This window comes from Sceloporus undulatus, chromosome 5 (genome assembly GCF_019175285.1).
Source record: "Sceloporus undulatus isolate JIND9_A2432 ecotype Alabama chromosome 5, SceUnd_v1.1, whole genome shotgun sequence".
NCBI lineage: Eukaryota > Metazoa > Chordata > Lepidosauria > Squamata > Phrynosomatidae > Sceloporus > Sceloporus undulatus.
In genome coordinates, this window is record NC_056526.1 from 51,985,461 (window position 1) to 52,005,919 (window position 20,459).

General features: G+C 37.4%; 1 protein-coding gene across 3 annotated transcripts in view; it reads right to left on the reverse strand.

Moving 5' to 3' along the window:
* SYT1 (synaptotagmin 1) overlaps positions 1 to 20,459 on the reverse strand; it is a 404,236-nt gene that overhangs the window by 93,660 nt on the left and 290,117 nt on the right. For 2 of the 3 annotated variants that reach the window (XM_042470298.1, XM_042470297.1), the window contains 3 exons: positions 19,559 to 19,743; positions 7,259 to 7,381; positions 1,543 to 1,710 (listed from right to left, as the gene is read on the reverse strand). In XM_042470298.1, the coding sequence (XP_042326232.1) occupies positions 1,543 to 1,710; positions 7,259 to 7,381; positions 19,559 to 19,743 (476 nt within the window). The remainder of the gene's footprint in view (positions 1 to 1,542; positions 1,711 to 7,258; positions 7,382 to 19,558; positions 19,744 to 20,459) is intronic. The other variant, XM_042470299.1, reaches the window with a different exon arrangement.

Genomic DNA, 20,459 nt, shown 5'->3' on the forward strand with positions numbered 1-20,459 from the left:
GATTTTATGGTTTGAGATGTGATGTGATGAAGAACTACATAGCTGTTCATGTGTATTCAGAGCTTGCTATCCACAACTGAGGCATCTGCTTCAGGCAGCCGAGTGCCAGTTCCTGGAAGGACATTGTCACTGGTACTTGGGCCCCACAGTGCCACCAAAGTCTCATCGCTTCCTCCTCGTTTCATGATCATTTTATGCAACTGTGCCACTCTTTACTGCACAATGCACCTCACTGCCAGGCCTCACACACACTGAAAAGCAGCCCTGACTATATTAAATGGCTTGTGCTTCTTTAAACAAAAGTAAGCAGGCAGGCAAATGGAAATGTGAGAGAGGGAGGACAGGCAGGGGAGGATAAAGAGAGGCAGTAGTGGCATGGGGGGAGAGATATTGTGCTACATGAGGAAGGCAGCAATAACGGGGAAGGTATCAGCTCTATTTCTCCCACGTCTGAGATATCCCTGTTTGTCTTGCTTTATTCCCTTCAAATTGTTTTTGCAATTTTTTCTTTGTTGAACTTCTTACACATTGTGTTTGTCATGACTTCATCCTAAACATAGTGGAACCCCCATTTCTGGGAAAGCTATACCTGTAGCATATCTCTGCACCTATTAAAGGCCCAAGAGGTTTTAAGGAAAAAGGATAATTTTAAAGGTAGTCATGTAAAATGTTTATGGTGGATGCAAAAATAGAATGGGTAGGAGAGGTACATGTAAACTATGAGTCTCAGGATATACACCCCTGCATTATATCCATAGGCTCTAAGAAAAAAAAACCTCACCTTCTGTCTCCTATGTATAATGCAATTTTGAAAGGAATAAGTTTGAACAGGAAAATCATCAGGGTGCGGCACTGGTCCATCATAAGATTTGCACATTGAGCAAAGAATTAATATAAAATACAGCTAAACTGCCCTTAGAGGACTAGAATAGGGCAATCCTAATACAATGGACCTTTCTCATCCATGGAGGTTCAGTTCCACACCCCCTTTGGGGATGGTCATACCCCACATTATTACACAGCGGCAATGTGTGTGTGGATGTGGTGATCCATGGGTGGTCAAATCTGTGAACTACAATCCCGACAATATGAAGTGACCACTGTAACTGTATCTACAGTACTAATATTTGAGAGTGATTATTGTTTTATTTTATTTTATTTAATCAAAATTTATAGATGTGGCTACAGTCCATGAAGAGCTTGCACTATCTCCCCAGATTTGCTACAGTTCTTTAGCAAAGATGACTTACATGAAATTTAAAGAGTCTGTGGATCTTAGGAGAACCTTCAATTGGTTGATTCATAAAGGATGCAGAGCAGCACAGCTCTGTGACCTGAACTGAATTATTATACTGCTAATAATCCTTTGTCCTTAACTACATTTTTCATTACAGGGCAATCTCTGAACTAAAAAAATAAATCATTGTGTTGTGGGTCACCAGTTAACAAAGAGACATGCAATCTTGTCACAGAGCATGAGACTAACCTTTAGTATATATAGCAAACAAAGAAAAGAGTGCAATATAGTTATCAAGAGAATACCTTGAATGTAAATTGCTCATTGAAAACAGGGTTAAGTGTCTTCCTGTGAACTTTTGTTTCATATTTCTTCTTCTTATCAGGAAGGAGAAAAACTTTCACATAGGGATCAGATGTGCCGCCCATATCTAAAGCAGGCAGCTCAGCAGCCTGAATAATCCCCACTAGAAGCTGAAAAAGGAAAGAAAGAGATAGAGGGGAAAAAACCAGAAGAGGAGAATTTAAAACGGACATTTAAAGAGAATCTACAAGTATTGCATTTCTTGCCATCCAACATGAACACAAACATGCATTTTTACACTCACACAGACACACAGACACACAGACACACGTTCAGTTCAGTTTGTAAAAAAAACCCCAAAAAACACCCTGGAAACATTCTAAGTAAACAACTGAAAAAAGTGATACATAGCTCTAGGGGGAAAAACCCAATTATAGGAGACACGGACTTCAAAAAGCTGTTTTTAAGCAGACAAGAGGCATTTAAAGTACTGCTGATTAGAGCCATATATGGATTTTTAAATTTTCTTTGATGATGTTACGATCGAAGAGCTTCATAATAGATTCTGCAACATTTTAAGATGTATTCGCAATTTAAACCATATTGTTAAATAACCATGGATACATGATTACCTAAAATATATATTTATGCAGTCATTTGTATGGAGAGATTATTTGGCGAATTCATTAACAATGTATCTTAGAGCTGTCCTGGTCTCCATAAATATAAATGTTCTGTCTCAAACAACAACAACAACAACAACAACAAAAACAGAGCTAGGTAGACTGCTGTAGCAACCAAGAAAAATAATATTTTCAATGAAAATTTCATCCCATGTTTTATTTTCACTTACATGTAAAAACCTTAAGGGTCCACTGGGAAACATACATTGGCATTTTTGGATTGCTATTTCAGTCATGGTATCAGCTCCCCTACAGCCATCTCCATTTCACTCCCAGAACAAGGATAAATAGCCTACATTCAATTTCCACATACTGCCTATAGCTACTTGCATGCTCAGTACGGTGCTACTGACAATCATGATTCTTCGACAAGCGCATAAGTGCCATACATGATTTCAGGCATCTATGGCAGCATCTGCACTGTAGAAATAATCCAGTTTGACATCACATTAACTGAAATGGCTCATTGCTATGGAATTCTGGGAACTGTAGTTTATTGTGGCACCAGAACTCCCCAACAGAGAAGGCTATATGTCTCACAAAACTACATTGTTTAGAATTCCATTGAGCCATGGCAGCTAAAGTGGTGTCAAACTGGATCATTTCTGCAGTACGATTCAGCCTATATTCTTGTTCTTGCATGTACTGTTGGCCAAGGGCCATCAATTGGATAAAATAATATTGTTTATAAAATACAACAGTACAGCTGACTTACAACACAAAATCCCAGATGCAATTATAAACAAACAAACGAACAAACAAAACTCCCCTCTCTATATAAAAATTGCAGCCAAAACCAGAAATGTATAGTACAGTGGCTAGAGGACAAAAGCAACTAGAATGAACATGGTATTCTGGGTCCTTTTATTGACAAGCCCAACCTATAGAGCCATATTTCATATAGCCAGTTTTCTAATAGCAGTGGTGTGAATTAAAAAGGCGTGGGCTGAGCTGCATATGATAGACTCTTAAAAAGACTCAGCATACTAAATGTGGGGAGGAAAGGAAGAGGGTTCTAAAATATGAGTCCTTACTTTTATTAATGGTAAGCAAATTGTCCTGAAGTTGGTTAAACATTGTTTATATTTTGTTCTTCCACTCATACTTTACATTTTTAGGCATGTGCGTATGTGTAGACACACAAAAACACATACATATTAAAAATCTTAGTACTGCACAAAAAGACATAAATCTCTATCACATAATAGTGTTCAGATACTAGAACAATCAGTGTGTCTAACTGGCACTGAAAACACACACACACACACACACACACACACAACAGGAAACCAGGAAAGGAAAAGAACTTGTTACAGATATATATATATATATATATATATTGAAAGAGATTGATCACATTGAATAATGCAGAAAAAGGAAATGTAGTTATGCGTTAATTAGTTATCATTGGTTCCTCCTAACATAGCTGAGTAGCCCATCATTTAGGTAAACAAAAAAATATATGTGGCAAACAATTTAAGTTTTTTTGGTTAGAACATATTATTGAACTGCTATACAATCAGATTAACAAGTCCTTGGGGTAATTTTCCCCCCAAAATATTAAATGGAAAATCCATAGCTTAAGCATCAAGCAAATGCAGATTCCTTAGCTATTCATTTATTGTCTGCAAGTTTTTTTTCTTGTGGAACAATAGACCTACAGCTTTGATAAACAGGAATGAAAACTAATTCTGTAGCTAAGTAAGCATTACCTTGGGAGCTATTTTAATTATGGGGGTTGTAAAGTTAATTTAAATGTATGAGTAATGTGGAATTTGTGTCTACTAAGCATTTCAGGCTCTTCCAAAAGTATTATCATAGCCACTCAGATTTGTTGTGGCTGAGGGAAATCAGAACTGGCAAGGGCTAGCAAGACCAGCAAAATGACTACCCAACTGTACCAGGCTGATTTTTCCAAACCTTGCCTACTGAACTGAGGGTTGGTGGTAAATACAGTCAGCCCTTCTTATACATGGATTTTTTTATACACGGATTCAAGCATCCACAGTTTGAAAATGTTTTTTTTTAAAGTATAAATTTCAAGTATCAAACCTTGATTTTCCATTTTTTTTATAAGGGACACCATTTTGCTATGTCATTATATTTAATGGGACTTGAGCATACATGGATTTTGTTATGCATGGGGATCTTGGAACCAAAATCCAGTGTATAACAAGGGTCCACTGTATCACTTCTCCCAGGAGGGATGAGTGGTATTTCATCATTTTGTTCAGTTGCTTCCATTTTCTTATGGTAAATCCAAAGGGAAATATGTTAATAAATATTATCAGTAGTACATAACAGTAACAGTAACAACAACAACAACAACAGCACATTCTTATAATTGAGTGCAGAAAGAAACACTCATGTGGGTCCCTGCTCTGGTGAAAAAATTAAAATGTTCTCTTTTCGAGAGTCCATCTTACTCACTATTTTCTTTAGCAGCCATCTCTGATCTGGCACTGCCCATATAAAACTTCCATAATTCCATATATGTTGGACTCCTATATATGTTGGACTACATCTCTCACCATCTGGAGATGAGGGGAATGGTATCCGACATGTATGGACGGCACCAAGTAGGGGAGAACTGTTCTACAGCTACTAGCAGCACCTTTCTAGGTTTGCAGATAGTTATTTATTACCTTCATGCCAACAGGATGGCACCTTTTTCATTGCCTGGTTGTATCATGTGTACACTAGATAGGATGACATCATATAGGGGAATCATTGGCAATTACACTACATTGACAGAGCAACCAGGAGGCTATTGTGTGATTGGTGGTGGCAGCATAGTTGTAAAGGATACTATGGACAATAGCATGCTGCCTGTGTTGATCACCTGTACCATTTACACAATGCTGCCTGTGCTGATCACAATACACCATTAGGCAGAGGGAGGCTATCACTTTGGGCAGCACATCTGCAGTGTTACAGAAAGGCTTGAAATAATTTAGTTATTTGTTATTCCTATATTTTTACTGACAGGGATGGGGAGAAGTGCTTGTGGATGTTTCTGCTGCATATGGAAAAATTGCTTGGCTGGACTGGGAAAAGATGTACCGTGACAAGGTGAGTGGGTGGTGAGGAAGTGCCATTAGCTTCTTGTCTCATGCAGCATTATATCTTGGGCTAAATGTGATGTTGGTGTATTGATATTTTCTTCTATACCTTTGGACATTATACCTTCATTGTTAACCAAGATAAAGTCATAACTCTGGCTGTATCTACACTGTAGAAATAATGTAGTGTGACACCACTACATTATTTCCATGTCTCAATGCTATGGAATTCAGGGAATTGTAGTTTCATGAGATATTTAGCCTTCTCTGACAGAGAGCTCTGGTGCCATAACTACAAATCCCATGATTCCATAGCAAAGAGCCATGGCAAGTGGTAACAAACTACATCATTCCTGAAGTGCAGATGCTGCCTATATTACTCCAGGTCACCTCAGGCTAATAGAATCAGCTTATTGGACCATCTTTTAGTGAACAAAATGGGAATGTAGTTCAATTTATTTTCCAAATTGTTCTCTGTTGAAGAGAAAAAGGAGTAAGAGTGGGCAAAGGGCAAAAAAATATGTGGCAGCCTCTTTAAGATGAACTCATTTTTATTTTAGCATGAGCTTTTGTGGATATATACTCACTTCTTCAGATACAGTACAGGGTGATATTAATGCTTCAAGCCTTGAACACAGAGACTGCTCTAGGGAGGTGTTTTAGTCATCTTGGTTCCCACTCAGAAATACAATAAACCAATTAGGATTCCTGGTCATGGCTCTATGTGTTCTCAATTACTTAAAAAAAAAATCCAGCAGGGTAAAACAATCCATGAGCTATGCCAGCACAAAAATATATAAATCCAGAGCAAGTGCTAGCTAGCACATTATTTAAACATGGAATACTGTTAACAATTTAATTGTGACAGTAAGGATTGAAGAAAAGGAGTCAGCAAAGGTAGAATGATAATACTTTTAATACAATTACAGACAATTTTGTTTCATCTTCTAAGGAGGTTCCAATCTATTTCTCACAAAAGATTGGCTGCTTTTGTCTCTTCCACCCCTTAACATCCTCTGCTCTTTGAGGGTGTTAAGGTTTCCTACTGATTTGAAGAGATGCTCATGATGTGGAGTGGCCCACTAAAGGCCTGGACTCAGAACACTTTCACACTTGTGTTTGCTTTGGGAACTGAGGAGAAAAAGAGCTTCTTTATTCTTAGTCTTGTAGATTCTTTTATGCATTATTTGAAAGTAGGATAGCAAGGGGAGTTGAAAAGATTTTTTGAAAGTGGACTACAATCATATTGTTCCGGCAGGAAGATTGAGGACATATTTTGATGTGTGGGTAGCACCTGTGAGGAACTTTTTAAGAGTACAAGAACTAACCAGGGTGACTTTCTGGTGTTAAAAGTCACATTACAATTCTGACTGGAAAATGTGCTGGTTATAGGGGACATTAGGTGTAAGCTTCTATCTAGTGGTAGAAGTATCTTTCTGCTGGCTAATCTCAGAGGTCTTAAGCCAGCGCAATCTGCCTGCACAAGACTAGGACAATAAATTAAGAATTGGAATAATGAGGGCTATCATTGTTACTTTTTTCAAGTTCCAATATTAACACTGAAATTTGCCAAATTTGACATAACAAATAGTATTAACTTGTGATACAAATCTTACAGTGAGGAGTGTATGAAGCTGGCTGCCCTTGAGACCCCCCCCCCCAGTGACATTTCCCCCTTTCTTCCTTTAACCCACACTTGTTAAATAAAACATCAAGAACAGGTGGGAAGAGGGCAGGAATCACTTGCACACAAAGTTATTATTGTAATAGAAAAGTAGCATAACACTTCAAAATGTGGATGGAAATGATCTATCCACAACATTTCTGCAATATTATTTAAAAATTGGAATTATGGCTACTTTAATCACTAATTTGAAAGGTTAGTACACAACCTGAAGAGGTAGTGCATATCCAGCTGACAGATATATCTGTTTTCATGCAATTAACAATGTCTTATCACACTTGTTTCAGACCTGATTGTTTTGAAAGTCGTAATCCAAAGAATACTGGATTTTCCCTAATTTCTCCTCTTCTTTGGCTTCTTCCTTATCTTCTCCATCAGTCAACCCAGTTTCAGCATCATCATCCTTAAGGGCCTGAAAAGAACAAGGGCAACAACAATTGTCATGAATATGACTACCTTCTAAGTAAAGCCCTAAACAGCAGGCACCCGTGCTCAACCCTATAGTAAAGCCATAAAATGCAAGCATGATAACACAAAATCATATATGTTGTTGACATATATAGTTAATACTCTGGTTGCACAAGAGAAATATCATAATTGGCAAGCAGCAAGGAAGCAATGAAATAAGGAAAAAGCATCTCTTGCAGGGTATGACAAGCAACATTTTTTTTTCATAGCCTGAAACACAAAATGTCAACTTGATGTTTATTTATTTATTTACTTAAAATGTGGTTGAATCAAATTGTCTTGTGGATAAACATGGATAAACAAGTGTGGATAGACATGCTATTAAATAGGTAAGGTTGCAGAGTCATTCAATTGAAAACAGTTGTGCATGCTGTGAATTACATTTCAACTAAAGCAGAGTGTTTCTACAAGAAATACTTCTATTTTAAATCATGTTGTTGTGTGCAACTTCTTCATAAGATGAGATGCCAAACATTTTCAATGTTTTTGTTTTGGTTTATGATGAATATGGAAGCAAAGGTATCACTACGCCATTAGCCGATGCACTTTGCAGAAAAGAAGACCCCTTTTGTTCTTTTTCTTTTCACTTGTTCTCAGTTTAAAGCCAGGCTGAACTAAATTGATTTAAAGCACATTGATTTTTACCACAGTTATGGAAGAAAAACACACACAAATTGGAGTGTGTGACAAAACACCAGTCATTTTTTTAAAAAAAAAAAAGAGGTATAGATAGCTGTTACGAATACAGATTTTTATAAATGAGAAAACACTGAAAGCACTGATTTGTGTAGTATTAGAAAGCTCCAGTTTCTATCAGGTATGATTTCAATTTCTAAACTACTCAATACGCTTTACTACAAAGTGTATTTATTTAGTGTTATAGCCTTCAGATTTAATACAAGACTATAATGCCACATAAACTTACCTGTGCCTGAGCAGACTAATGCAGAACTCTGCTGCAATTGTAATTTTTGACTATGTTAATGGGACATGTTAACCACAGTTCACTTATTCCATTGGTTTTAAGGGAATCAATCATAACTAGTTTAGTTTAAATGAAACCAAAATACATTTCATGATAGATGTTCTCATTCAGGAGGGGAAAAAAAGAGGGGATTGGAATTGCTTGATACATTCCTGGATAACATGACAATATTAAACATATCAACTTGTTTCCTTTGGCACTGTGAAAATAATTTGCAAAGACATAATACCACTCATATTGCTGCAACTATAGTTTGAAAACTGGACCCCCTTTACAGATTTATCTTGTTGCCTTTTCCTTTTAGAAGATGAACTCCAGACTTGCAAAATTTATGTATATGCCAAACTGGCACTGATAGCAGTTTGGGTAACATGGATATAAATTATCCTATTCCTATAAAAATAAATGAGACTCCAGCTCAGCTTGCCTTTCCAGATAATAAGATTAAAGCCACATATTACATAGCCCACAGTTGCTTGAAAAATTATATTAAGAAAAAAATGGAATATTTTATGTTGGTTGCTTTAAAAACTTGATTGAACAAAATGGTTTATTGCTTAATGACTTCTCTTGCAGAGCCTGTAGATTATGAAAGGCAGAGGAAAGTGCATTCCATGTCTTGACACAGCTTCTAAATAATAATAATAATAATAATAATAATAATAAAAGCCTCAACCAAACAAAAAAGTTATACAAATTAAGAGAAAAATTTCTCTAGAAGTGTGCCTTAAGTCAAAAGTATACAACAGAAGCTTGCGATTAAGATGCTGCTAGCACAGACCTGTACAGTATCTGCTGGTGACCCATGCAACCAAATATGATGGTAGCTTGAGGAAAAACCAAGGAAGCAGTAGGTTAGAATCACAGTGATGGTGTTGATTTGAGGAACACATTAATCCCTCCCAAATAAAAACCTCATCTAATTCCACATTATGGAATAAAGGTGCTGGTGCTGAAAAGGCCTGTACACATGGGCAAAAAGGCCAATTTTCTCCCCAACCTGGTGTCATAGAATTATAGAATCATAGAATCGTAGAGTTGGAAGAGACCACTAGGGCCATCCAGTCCAACCTTCTGCCATGCAGGAACTCTCAATCAAAGCATACATGAGAGATGTCCAAACTCTGTTTAATGACCTCCAAGGAAAGAGACTTCATGACACTCCAAAGTTTTGTTCCCACTGTCAAACAGCCCTTACTGTCAGGAGGTTCCTCCTAAAGTTGAGGTAGAATCTCTTTTCCTGTAGCTTGCAGTCCATTGTTTCAGATCCTGTTCTCTGGAGCAGCAGAAAACAAGCTTGCTCCCTCCTCAATATGACATCCCTTCAAATATTTAAACAGGGCTATCATATCACTTCGTAACCTTCTCTTCTGCAAGCTAAACTGATGGCAGAAATGATAGTGAGGTACTGTACTTGAAATAGACAAGGCAGCCAAATGACCCTGTGAAAATGTAAATCAACCAGCTGATACCATTTGCTGTAGTAACAAAAGGGTGATAGGCAAGAGGAATACTGAACTGTTGAATTTGCTTGACTGTTCAAATACAATACAACTTATGGCCATAACAGTTGAATATATTTACAAGGAGCTGAGGACGCTAAACTGTAAAATGGATCTTATTATCAAGAATCAGGAAGTGATAAGGGCTTGGAAGCACAATAACAGTGAGCTAGACTTGGTTACAACCTCTCCTAAGAAGTCTACACTGTTGTTCCATGAAGTAGGAGAATCTACAAAACTGGTGTTAATCCCAAACAAAATTTGCTTGGAAGTATACAACTATAGAGGTATTGTGCCCCTATGGAATACTTTTCAGCTTGCTAAAAGGCACCTACATGTCCTTTTGAAGACAGAAGTGAAACATCTAGATTTCCTTACAGTTGAAATACTGCCCTCTAGTAGAGGTCAAACAAAAGTTATATTAAGCTTCCTTACAGGCTGTATACCTGTAAAGTTCCAAGCGAAACATCCCCTGCTCCCTAAGTCGTTCCACATAGGGCATGGTTTCCAGGCCCTTCACCATGTTAGTCACCCTTCTTTGGACATGCTCCAGTTTCTCAATGTCCGTTTTGAATTATGGTGCCCAGAACTGGACACAATATTCCAGGTGGGGCCTGACCAAAGCAGAACAGAGTGGCACTATTACTTCCCTTGATCTAGACACTATACTTCTATTGTTGCAGCCTAAAATTGCATTGGCCTTTTTAGCTATCGCATCACACTGTTGACTCATGTTCAACTTGTGCTCTAATTGGACTTCAAGATCCCTTTCACACATAGTCACATTCAGCCAGGTGTCCCCCATTCTATATCTGTGCATTTCATTTTTCTGCCCAACCTTACATTTCTCTGTGTTGAATTTTGTTTTGTTAGCTTTGGCCCAGCTTTCTAGTCTATTCAGGTCATTCTGAATCTTGATCCTATCATCTGGGGTATTAGCTACTCCTCCTGTTTGATGATGCAGGTCATTAGCCCTGGGCTAGGACTGGTCAGTAGATGATGATCTGGGAGTCCTTGCCTGATCCTGGCCCAAAGAGCCATGCCAGCCCGGGGATTGACCCAGATCAGAACCAGGGATAGGAAACCACAGGATTGGCACATGGCAGAGCCTTCCCCATGGTGGTGCTCCAATTTTGAAATGTCTTCCCAAGAGGAACACCTGTAGCTAGTCTTTCTATCTACCTATCTATTCAGTTACAAACATTACTTATTTATTGGGGTTTTGGCACCTAGATAAGTCTCATTTGTTTACTTTGGCATTTATGAAAATCCAGTTGGAACTGCAATCAATTTCACTGTTTTTCTTTTTAAATTTGCTGTCTCAGAAATGTATTTACTATGTTTTATGAATGCTGTTTTTACCAGTTCTGGGATTTTTATGAACACATTGGCTAGAGATCTATGAAAGATAGGCCAGACACACAAAAAAGATTCCTACCCTAAAGCCATTTACTCAGAAGAGAGCTAGCATAGTGTAGTGGTTTGAATGTTGGACTATGACTCTGAAGACTAGGGTTCAGATTCGTGCTTAGTCATGGAAACTCACTAGGTGACCATGGGCAAGTGACATTCTCTCAGCCTCAGATGAAGGCAAAGGGAACCTCCCTCTGAACAAATCTTGTCAAGATAACTCCGTTACAGGTTTGCCTCAGAGTTGCTATAAATAGAAAATGACTTGAAGGCACATAGCAATAAAGCAACTGTGATTTGAAGCCTGTTCTCAGTGATTTCAGGTTCACTGTGCCATTGAATGCCAGTTGCTGAGGAACAATGTCAGTACAAGACTGCAGGGGCAGGTAGGGGCTCTCATGTCAATGAACTGGTAAATTCACTCTGGGGTTCAATCTCAACTTTAAAGAAGTTATTCAAGGGTCTGAACCTGTTTTGAGGGTAGGGGGTCAGTACTCTTAATGTACTTTTGAAGTTCAGGCTAAGGCCCAAGGCATATTAATCATCCCACTAAAATGGAAGCTATACTTGCCATTTTGGAAGGCTCTTTCTTTCATTTGCTACTTATGGGGTCTCAGAGGCATTGGGCTAGGAATCTACAACAGAACTTGGAAAAGCGATTTTTAGGGTACTGGCTGTGCTAGCTGGGAATTTGGGGAATTGAATCCCATGATGAGAGAACGGTGGGATATGAATTAAGTAAATAAATTATAAAAACACAAATACTTTACATTAACTTTTTCATGCTCTGGAAATCAGTATGCTGGGGTTGGTGGACTGTGGTTCATTCAGTAAGTTTTCTCTATAATCTTATTCTGTTTTGTGGACATGTACTGCCTTTTCTTTCAATTTCTGAAAGTCTACAACAAATGACGCACTTAGATGTGACTAGGAATTGAAGTGATTTCATTCCATTATTGAGTTCCTGGGCATCACATTAGGTTTTTCACACATTCTTACACTAGAATTTGCTGAACTGGTGGCTTCTTTTGAAAGAGCCACATCTTATTGTAAACTCCCATGCTCAATTTATTTTTCAAGGATTTTGATTTTGTTTTCCACACCATAGCATTTCAGGAGAGATATTTTAGAAACTGGCTGGAAACTCACAATTATGTCAAGACCTAGGATATTTGAATTTAAGTCAACCAAGGGCCCTTTCCCACTATGCAATTACAGTTCCATATTCCATTTAACCACCAAAGTAACATATTTGGGGGTCTGGGATCAGCAGTTTAGGGATGAATATTTAGAATTCAAAGCCATTTTTAAAAAATTCCTCCCCAGACTAGATATCCCAATATTTGAGAGGAGGTAGCCATGATAGTGAGAGTGAAATTTATTGTTGTGCGCCTTCAAGCCATTTCTAACTTCTGACTTCCTCTGAGGCTGAGAAAATATAACTTGTCCAAGATCTCCCATTGGGTTTTCCTGGCCAAGCAGGGCTTTGAACCCTGGCATCTCAGTGTCCTAGCCACAGGTTCTCTAAAGTAGCTCTATAACTGTGTAGCATGATGGGTACTTAACTCAACTATCACATCTCTAGTTAAAGTGCTCAGCAAAGTGAGTAATTGCAAAAAGCTTATTGTGCTACAAAAAACCAGTGGTGTGACTACTCAATGCATAGAGAAAAAGCACAGCTTGCAAAAGTTACTTTTTTGAGTTACAGTTCTCAGGATTGTCTAGCCATCACAGCAAGAAGTTTTTTGCAAATTTTGTTGATTTCAAATCATCCCACTATCTTATGTCCAGAAAAGACCTATGGAACAACTATCAAAAGACAATAGATTTCATAACTGTATTTTTACTTTTCATGCCATATTTGATTTGTTTGAGTTCCAGTTATGACATGATTGGAATTAACTGACTGAATTGACTGATGGTGTCTTCAAAAGAGAACTCCAAGATCTGGGGAGAAATATACTTTTCTGAAGCCATGCAAATGACCTAGAAGAGTGTCTTAAATCCAAGTCAATCTTGCATTTGTCAACTGTAATCCTATGTCCCAGTTCTAATAGTGACTGCACCAAACACAAAGTGCAATATGGTGATGCCATCACATTCAAATTACAGCCTCTTGTAGGCATACAGGGTGAGAGCCAGATCCCAGGAAAGAGTTATGCAGTAGGCAAATAGTCTCCTTCTTTCTAGCAGGTAAACACAAGCAGGACTGAGGCTCAATGACAAAATATCACATTTAGAGAAGTCTCTATGTCTTGATCTAATCAAGGGATGTACTCTCTGTAAAATCAAAGTACCTAGCAAGTGAGAAAAAATCAGTCTGATATAATTTAAAAGGCTGAGATATTACATCTCCCTCTCCTCTAACAAATTGTGACCTAATAAAAGACAGAGAATGTTGCAGCAATTATTCTTCAAGAAATGGGCTAAAATTTTGATAATTTTTCAGTGCCACTGTTCATCACTGATATGATTAAGTCAGTTCCTTTCCCAAAGGCTGAACTTAAGCAAGAAATTTGCTGTACCAATACATTAAATTCAGAGTCATTAAATCAGAACCTATTAAAGGTCTCTGGAGCTGAATTCACCCCCCTCCGCCCGCCAGTCTTCTTATAAGAAAAAAAAGTGGCAGTAGAAAATTACAGGAGACACTGGAGGATTGCTTCAGACTGATAAACTACAGCTGTGAAAATTGTGATAGGAAGATAGCTCAAAATAATGGACCAAATATTTTCCTAGTTACACCAATGTATTTCTTGAAATCAGCTTAGCACAGCACAGATTTTCAGGAATGGCTAACAGTGTAAAGGCTACATAAACACCATGAGATCCCAAGAAACTGAAGGAGATTCTGATACGTTAAGGGCCAATGGGGCCCTATTTCAAGCTGCTTAGGTAACTTTTGATATGAAAGCAAAAAGGAAACCAAAACCCGTGCATAATTTTCTGTGCATATCAAAACTTGAGCTTTCTAATACCTTCAGGCTTAATGCATGTTTTCTTTTTTCATGGAAAAAATGAAAGAGGGGAAAAACCCAAACTTTTAATCCTGCAAAAGAAAGAAATCAATTTAGTTCAGCCTCTTGATGTGTGTCAAAGCTATGCATAAATCTCAGCGGAGGAGCCACACTGTCAGGAGAGTAAATATATCAGAGCTTTATACTAGGTATGCCCAAAGTGCAAAATAAACCTACCGCAAGTGACAATCCAGAATAGTCATGAGACACAACATAGATAAGGAGGACATAGAAGGAAGAAATAAAAATTAAAACAGCCACACACAAACATTACTAAAACCATGGAGAAATGACCATTTACGTATCTTGTACATTTTCTACTGAATTGTTTGAAACCAACAAGGCTGAAATCCTATACACACTTATTTGGAAGTAGGTGCCATTGGACTCTAGAGCTTACATCTGAGTAGATGGGTATGATTGCACTATAAGACCTATACCTAATGTAGACAGTTATTCCTTCAAAAACTGAAAGCTTTCTCTACATGGGGATGGGCAACTGTCAGAGGGAAGGGCATCACATTATACCCTCAGGAGACTCTGGAGGACTGTCCTCCTAGAAACAAAAACAACCCCCCAAAACAAAAAACCAAGGCTCTCTATAGGTGGCATTTTTGCCATGTCTGGCTGAGAAAATGACTTTTTTTAATAACAGGAAGTGACCCAGAAATGCCTTCCTGTTTTTAAACAGGCCTTTCCTGCACTTGAAATGGTCCAGCCCACCATGTGGCATAAATGCCCTTCATGCTGCCTGGAGGGCTTTAAGGAAACATCAAGGGCACCATTGTCATCCCAGTTCTACATGCACAAAAATTTAGGTGGCAATTCTATGTACTTTAACCTAGAAGAAAGTCCTATTGCACACAGTAGAACCTACTTACAAGTAAACACATATAGGAATAAACACTCACATAGGAGAAGGTGGCTGAGTGGAAAAGAGTACAGGACTCTTGCACCTTTAGCAACAGCTCAGAAGAGAAAATTTATAATTTACAGTATGTAATATGGTATACTTGCAGAAATTCCATCTTTTACAGAACTATTAAGCTGCAGGAGCCTGTCTTCTTTTGCATTTGGCCACCCTACACAGAAATGAGCTCTTAGAGACTGCGGTTGCAAACCCTTTCAACCAGAATATTTGCAAGAGCAAGAGTTCCATCTTAATCTTCAATGCATTTGCTCTGATGCCTTCCTGATTTCAGTTACAATACTTTTCAAGGACCTTTGTTCTTAAACTGGAAACCTTACAATCTAAAGCTAAACTTGAAAGGAAATTAAACTGTGGCAAGAGATGAAGATTTCTTGCTTTTGTATTCACCTTTTTCTCCTCCAGTAAAAGGTTGCTCCAGTTTGAGTATATTTCTGGAGAAATTATCCAAAAAGGCTGTTGATGATCAGGGCTCTTGAAGGTCTCTCATTCATAAGATTAAGTCAAATATGACTTGATGACAAATAACAATAATAACGACACAAGAGAACATAGTTTTATACTGTAAGAGCAGACTGTGATCATGGACTACTGAAATTTAACTGTTTCCATACACAGCACAACTGAATCTAAAGGATCAGGAATTGTTTTATAGAAAATATGGCTTGATGAAGATGAACCTGGTTCATGGACACAGAGGAGGAAAGGATGAGCTAGCAATTGGAAATGCTTTGAAAAGGTTGGATAACTAACTTTACCCTGAGGTCATATGTAATGTGGAAAAATGGCTTGTTCTAAAGTGGAAGTACCACCTTCTCCACTCACATATTAAAATGAAAGGAGAAATGGAGTACATGAGCCAGAAGCTCACTGTATTTGGTTCCCAATAATCTATTGGTTTACATTATTGTAGTGGTTCTCGAACTGTTGGGCACGACTCCCAGGTGTGTGAACGCAAGAGTTGCTCAAAGTGGGCATGATACTTGGAGACCTTGACCCTTCTGCCTCCTCCTCCTCTTGACAAACATTTGTGTGTGTTAAATTTACACATGCATTGAATTCTATATTGATTTAAATAAAACTGTTCTTATTTGAACAATGTTATCTCCTTATAAAATGCTACAATATGAATATACATGAAAATGAAAATGAAAATATGCACACTAAATAAACAAAATGTATTTTTATTCATATATTCTGTTGAAGGGGACACACATTGTCCACATGTAGATGTAAAGGCGAGTCCCAAGGGTAAACTGTTTGGGTACTACTGGATTATTGTTTGAACTGGACCGATGAGTGGATTCTGAATTAGTGCCTACAGTTATATGGAAGAGGGGAATTCTACTATATCTATGAATGTATGGTGTATGTTTTTGTTCACTCTGTTCACTTGATATTTAGATTTCAATCACCTCCAATATGTTTGGAGACCAATCAGAAAATGTTTGCTTGTTCTCATAAAATTGTTTTCTTGTTTTTTTTAAATGGAGCTTGGCATGAAACATAATTGAAAGATGATAGGTGCAATGCATTTAACTTTTCTTTTGTTCAGATTATAAACAAAATATCAGTATCTATCTGAGCAACAACTGGGTAAATTTTGTAGCATTCTGTATTCTGAACTCTATAGCATATCTACAGAATCATTTTTGAAAGGTTATTTTGGCGTAAGTGATGATTTCCATTCTGTGAAATAACTGAATGCATGTTTCTACATCCTTTAAGATTCCCTTATCTCTTATGTTAAACAAGATATAAGCAACAGATGTCAGACTTTTGGTTTCTTTGGAGAAGGAGTTCCTAATGAATTCTATGTAAACACCAATGCACATTTCTATACTTATAAATATGTAGAATGCTATTATCACCTTTTGGTCATTTGTCCAGGTCAGAACAAATATAATGAAGAACACTTAATAATATATAATAAAATTACAAGAAAATTGTTACATAATATACAAAATTAACTTCACACAAAAGATATCCACAAAATACACACAATTTGTCCTATAAAGAAATGACATTGTTACTATTAGTATTGTTAGCAATGTACAAAGTGACTTTTGCAGAGGTCTCAAACAAGAGCAATCAAGCTATTCCTGTCTTCAGGTTTAGCCACAATTGCCATAGTCAACATATTAATTGAGAAACAGCAAATTACAATTAGAATGTAAATGAAAACCAAATTTCTATCCCGAAAGGGAATTAGGATACCTGCTAAATCATGTTTTGGGTTGCAACTCATGCTTTCCTACTGCCATACCTCTTTCGCAATATGCTTTTCCTACAAATTTGTAGGAGCACTTGTGTTTTGTCAAGAATGATTTAGCAGACCCAATCCCTCTTGCTTGCCAATACAAAATAGGTTTTCATTGTGACAATGTTCTTATTCTTGGAAAGGAGAGCCTACAAATACTTTGGACTGCAACCATTTTTTGAGCAAACCTTCTCTTCAGTGGACATTATCCTCTTTCTATGATAAAGAGGATCATGAACAAGCTGGGAGCTACTTCACAGACTAACATCAACAGAATTTTATCAGCAACTTGTGTAGGCTTTCTATAGGAAGTTGCTTTACCTGTACAGGAATTATTATAAATTTATCAAAAACAATAATATCAGAAAGAAACTACTCTTCATACCACTTTTGTCTTGCATTAGATAATGAATGTATCTTAATGTGACTTAAGGGGAATAATTTTCATTATTTGGATTCCAGCAAAAAGTATATCAGAACATCCGGGAAGTGAAAAATTTAAACCTTCTGATCAAGAAGCCCCACTTTGTAATTCTTTGCATACATGATAGGTTTATTCATGTTCAGAAAAAGGAAAGAGAGAGTCTAAAGGCATTTATCTGAACACATATAAATCTGGAGATGGTAATGTTGGTAGAAGATGAGCTTCCTCCATGTTCTAGAGTACTGTACTCTCAGAAATAAATTAGACCTTTACATGTTGAGTGCAAAGATCTTGAAGAGGGCACTATATTTGCATTTAATTGAATGTAATTACAAAGTGGTCTGAATACCCTTACGGCACAAGATATTGGCTGATATTGGAAGCTAAACAGGGTCAGCCCTGGTTAGTATTTGGATGGGAAACCAAGGAATGCTAGGTGCTAAAGGATATATTTGAGAGGAAGAAAATGAGCAAAACCATCGTTGAGAATTTCTTGCCTAAGAAAACCTTATGAAATTCATGAGGTCACCATAAGTCAACAGGCAAATTGAAGATATACAAACATTGAGTTACAAAGCTCCTGTGGCTGGGAACTCTTACAAAGTTAGATTCCTGCCCTCAGGTGTTTTGTGACTACGTTCAGCTGAATATAGTTATAGAGCCCTCTCCAGACTGTCATGTGAAGTTCTAATTTGTTTCTGGTTGTTCAAAGACATGGAGTGGTTGTGGCTTATCCGTATGCTCCTGTTCCCAGTTACATGTTCAGATGTAAAACAGAACAGGACTTAAGGTTTCAGGACTTCAATACTGCTACAGATCCTGCAACTAGAAGTTTGCTTACTGTGCTTTTTTTTTTTAAAGCACATGCAGAAAAACATAACACAAACTGTAACATTTGGATTAAATGTGCATCCTCTTTGTCTTTTAAACAAGAACAACACACTTTTGTAATGGTTTGCTCCAAAGAATCTGGGGTCCTGTAATTTTTGGACACAGTGAAAATTCTCTCTCAGTGATGTTTAGTGTCACCATTCTCAGAGGTTTTCCTTAGTTAGCCATAACTATTAAAGAGAGCTGCATTTGCCTCATATCGTTATTGTAAACAGCCCTGAAGAGTCTGTAAAGAGTGTCAAACAGAGACTAACAGTGTAATCCTCATGCATGTTCACTAGGCAGTAAGCCCCACTTAATTGAATGATTCTTACTTCTGAATAAACATGGATGGACTGTAGAAGAATAATCTTCTTTATTTAGGAACACCAATGTACAATTAATATCCTGCTCCACATCTGTAGTTGACTATAGCAATGAAAATATTCTGGGGCTGCAACCCAGAGAACTCAAGCTTCAATTAAAGATGAGGTAGTCCTATACACAATTACTATGTAGTAAATTCCATAGAAATCAGTGGAGCTATCTTCAGAGTCAACATGGATAGGATTATGCTGTGTGATCTCAGAGTAATGCTAATCGGTTTTCCAAAACAGATTCCTGCTATCAGGCTACTGATGATTTATGTATTCCCTTTCCTTTTCTCAGTTTCTTTCAGCAGATTTCAAATACAACATCATTCAAAACCAAGATATATACTTTACCTGATCTTTCAGGTTCTTGCCTAAATCTTTTACATCTTTCATGTTAATCGCATTCTTTCCTCCCTTTTCCTTGCCCTTCTTCTTGTTTTTCTTTTTGAACAAGCATTTCTTACACAGACAGAAGCAGCAGGTAAGGACTAATAGGATTGCAACTATGGCTATGGCTATTAAGGCCCAAGGTGGCACTGTGAAGAAAACACACACAGATACACAACAGGAACAAAACAAGATTGCATAATGTTAGTAGTTATATTTACTCTAAAAAAACAACAAACAGGCAAAGACAGAATCTGTCTTTCAGCAATATATCTAAAATTTCAAAGTAGAAAAATCTCTTGAATTTCATGTGATTCTGTGCTATATTTCCATACACATGAAAAAAAATATAACAAGCATTACAAATGCAAATGATCTTTATAGACAAGTAGGATACAACAGTGTACAAAATAATGTGGTCCTTCTATTGAAAGAATTATTAATTTCTAGCTTTATAGGCACCCTCTTAACCCACCTTGCATCATGACCTGGAAAACAAAGCTAGCTTCAAGTCAGCAGGAACAGGCTGGGAACTTGGTCTCATCCAGAGCTTAGGAAAATAAGTGCATGTGGTCAAAAACAGTCAAATAAAATGAGAAACATTTATCTAGTTGCTGCTGCCTTTTCTTGACAGTGACTCAGACTCAGGTCAAGGTCATCACTAAGCATCAGCCAAGGGCAATGAGTGCCCAGATCAAAGATATCCATATTGCTAGTTTCATAAATTCCTGGTGCTGTCTGTGTTTGGAGTAGAAAACAAGTATGCGTGTAAGTACATATGTAAGTGTACTTCAGTAAACAGGAATATCTATATAAAGATTAAAATTTAATCTTGCAAAACAGGATTTAAAGAAAAAGACATGTT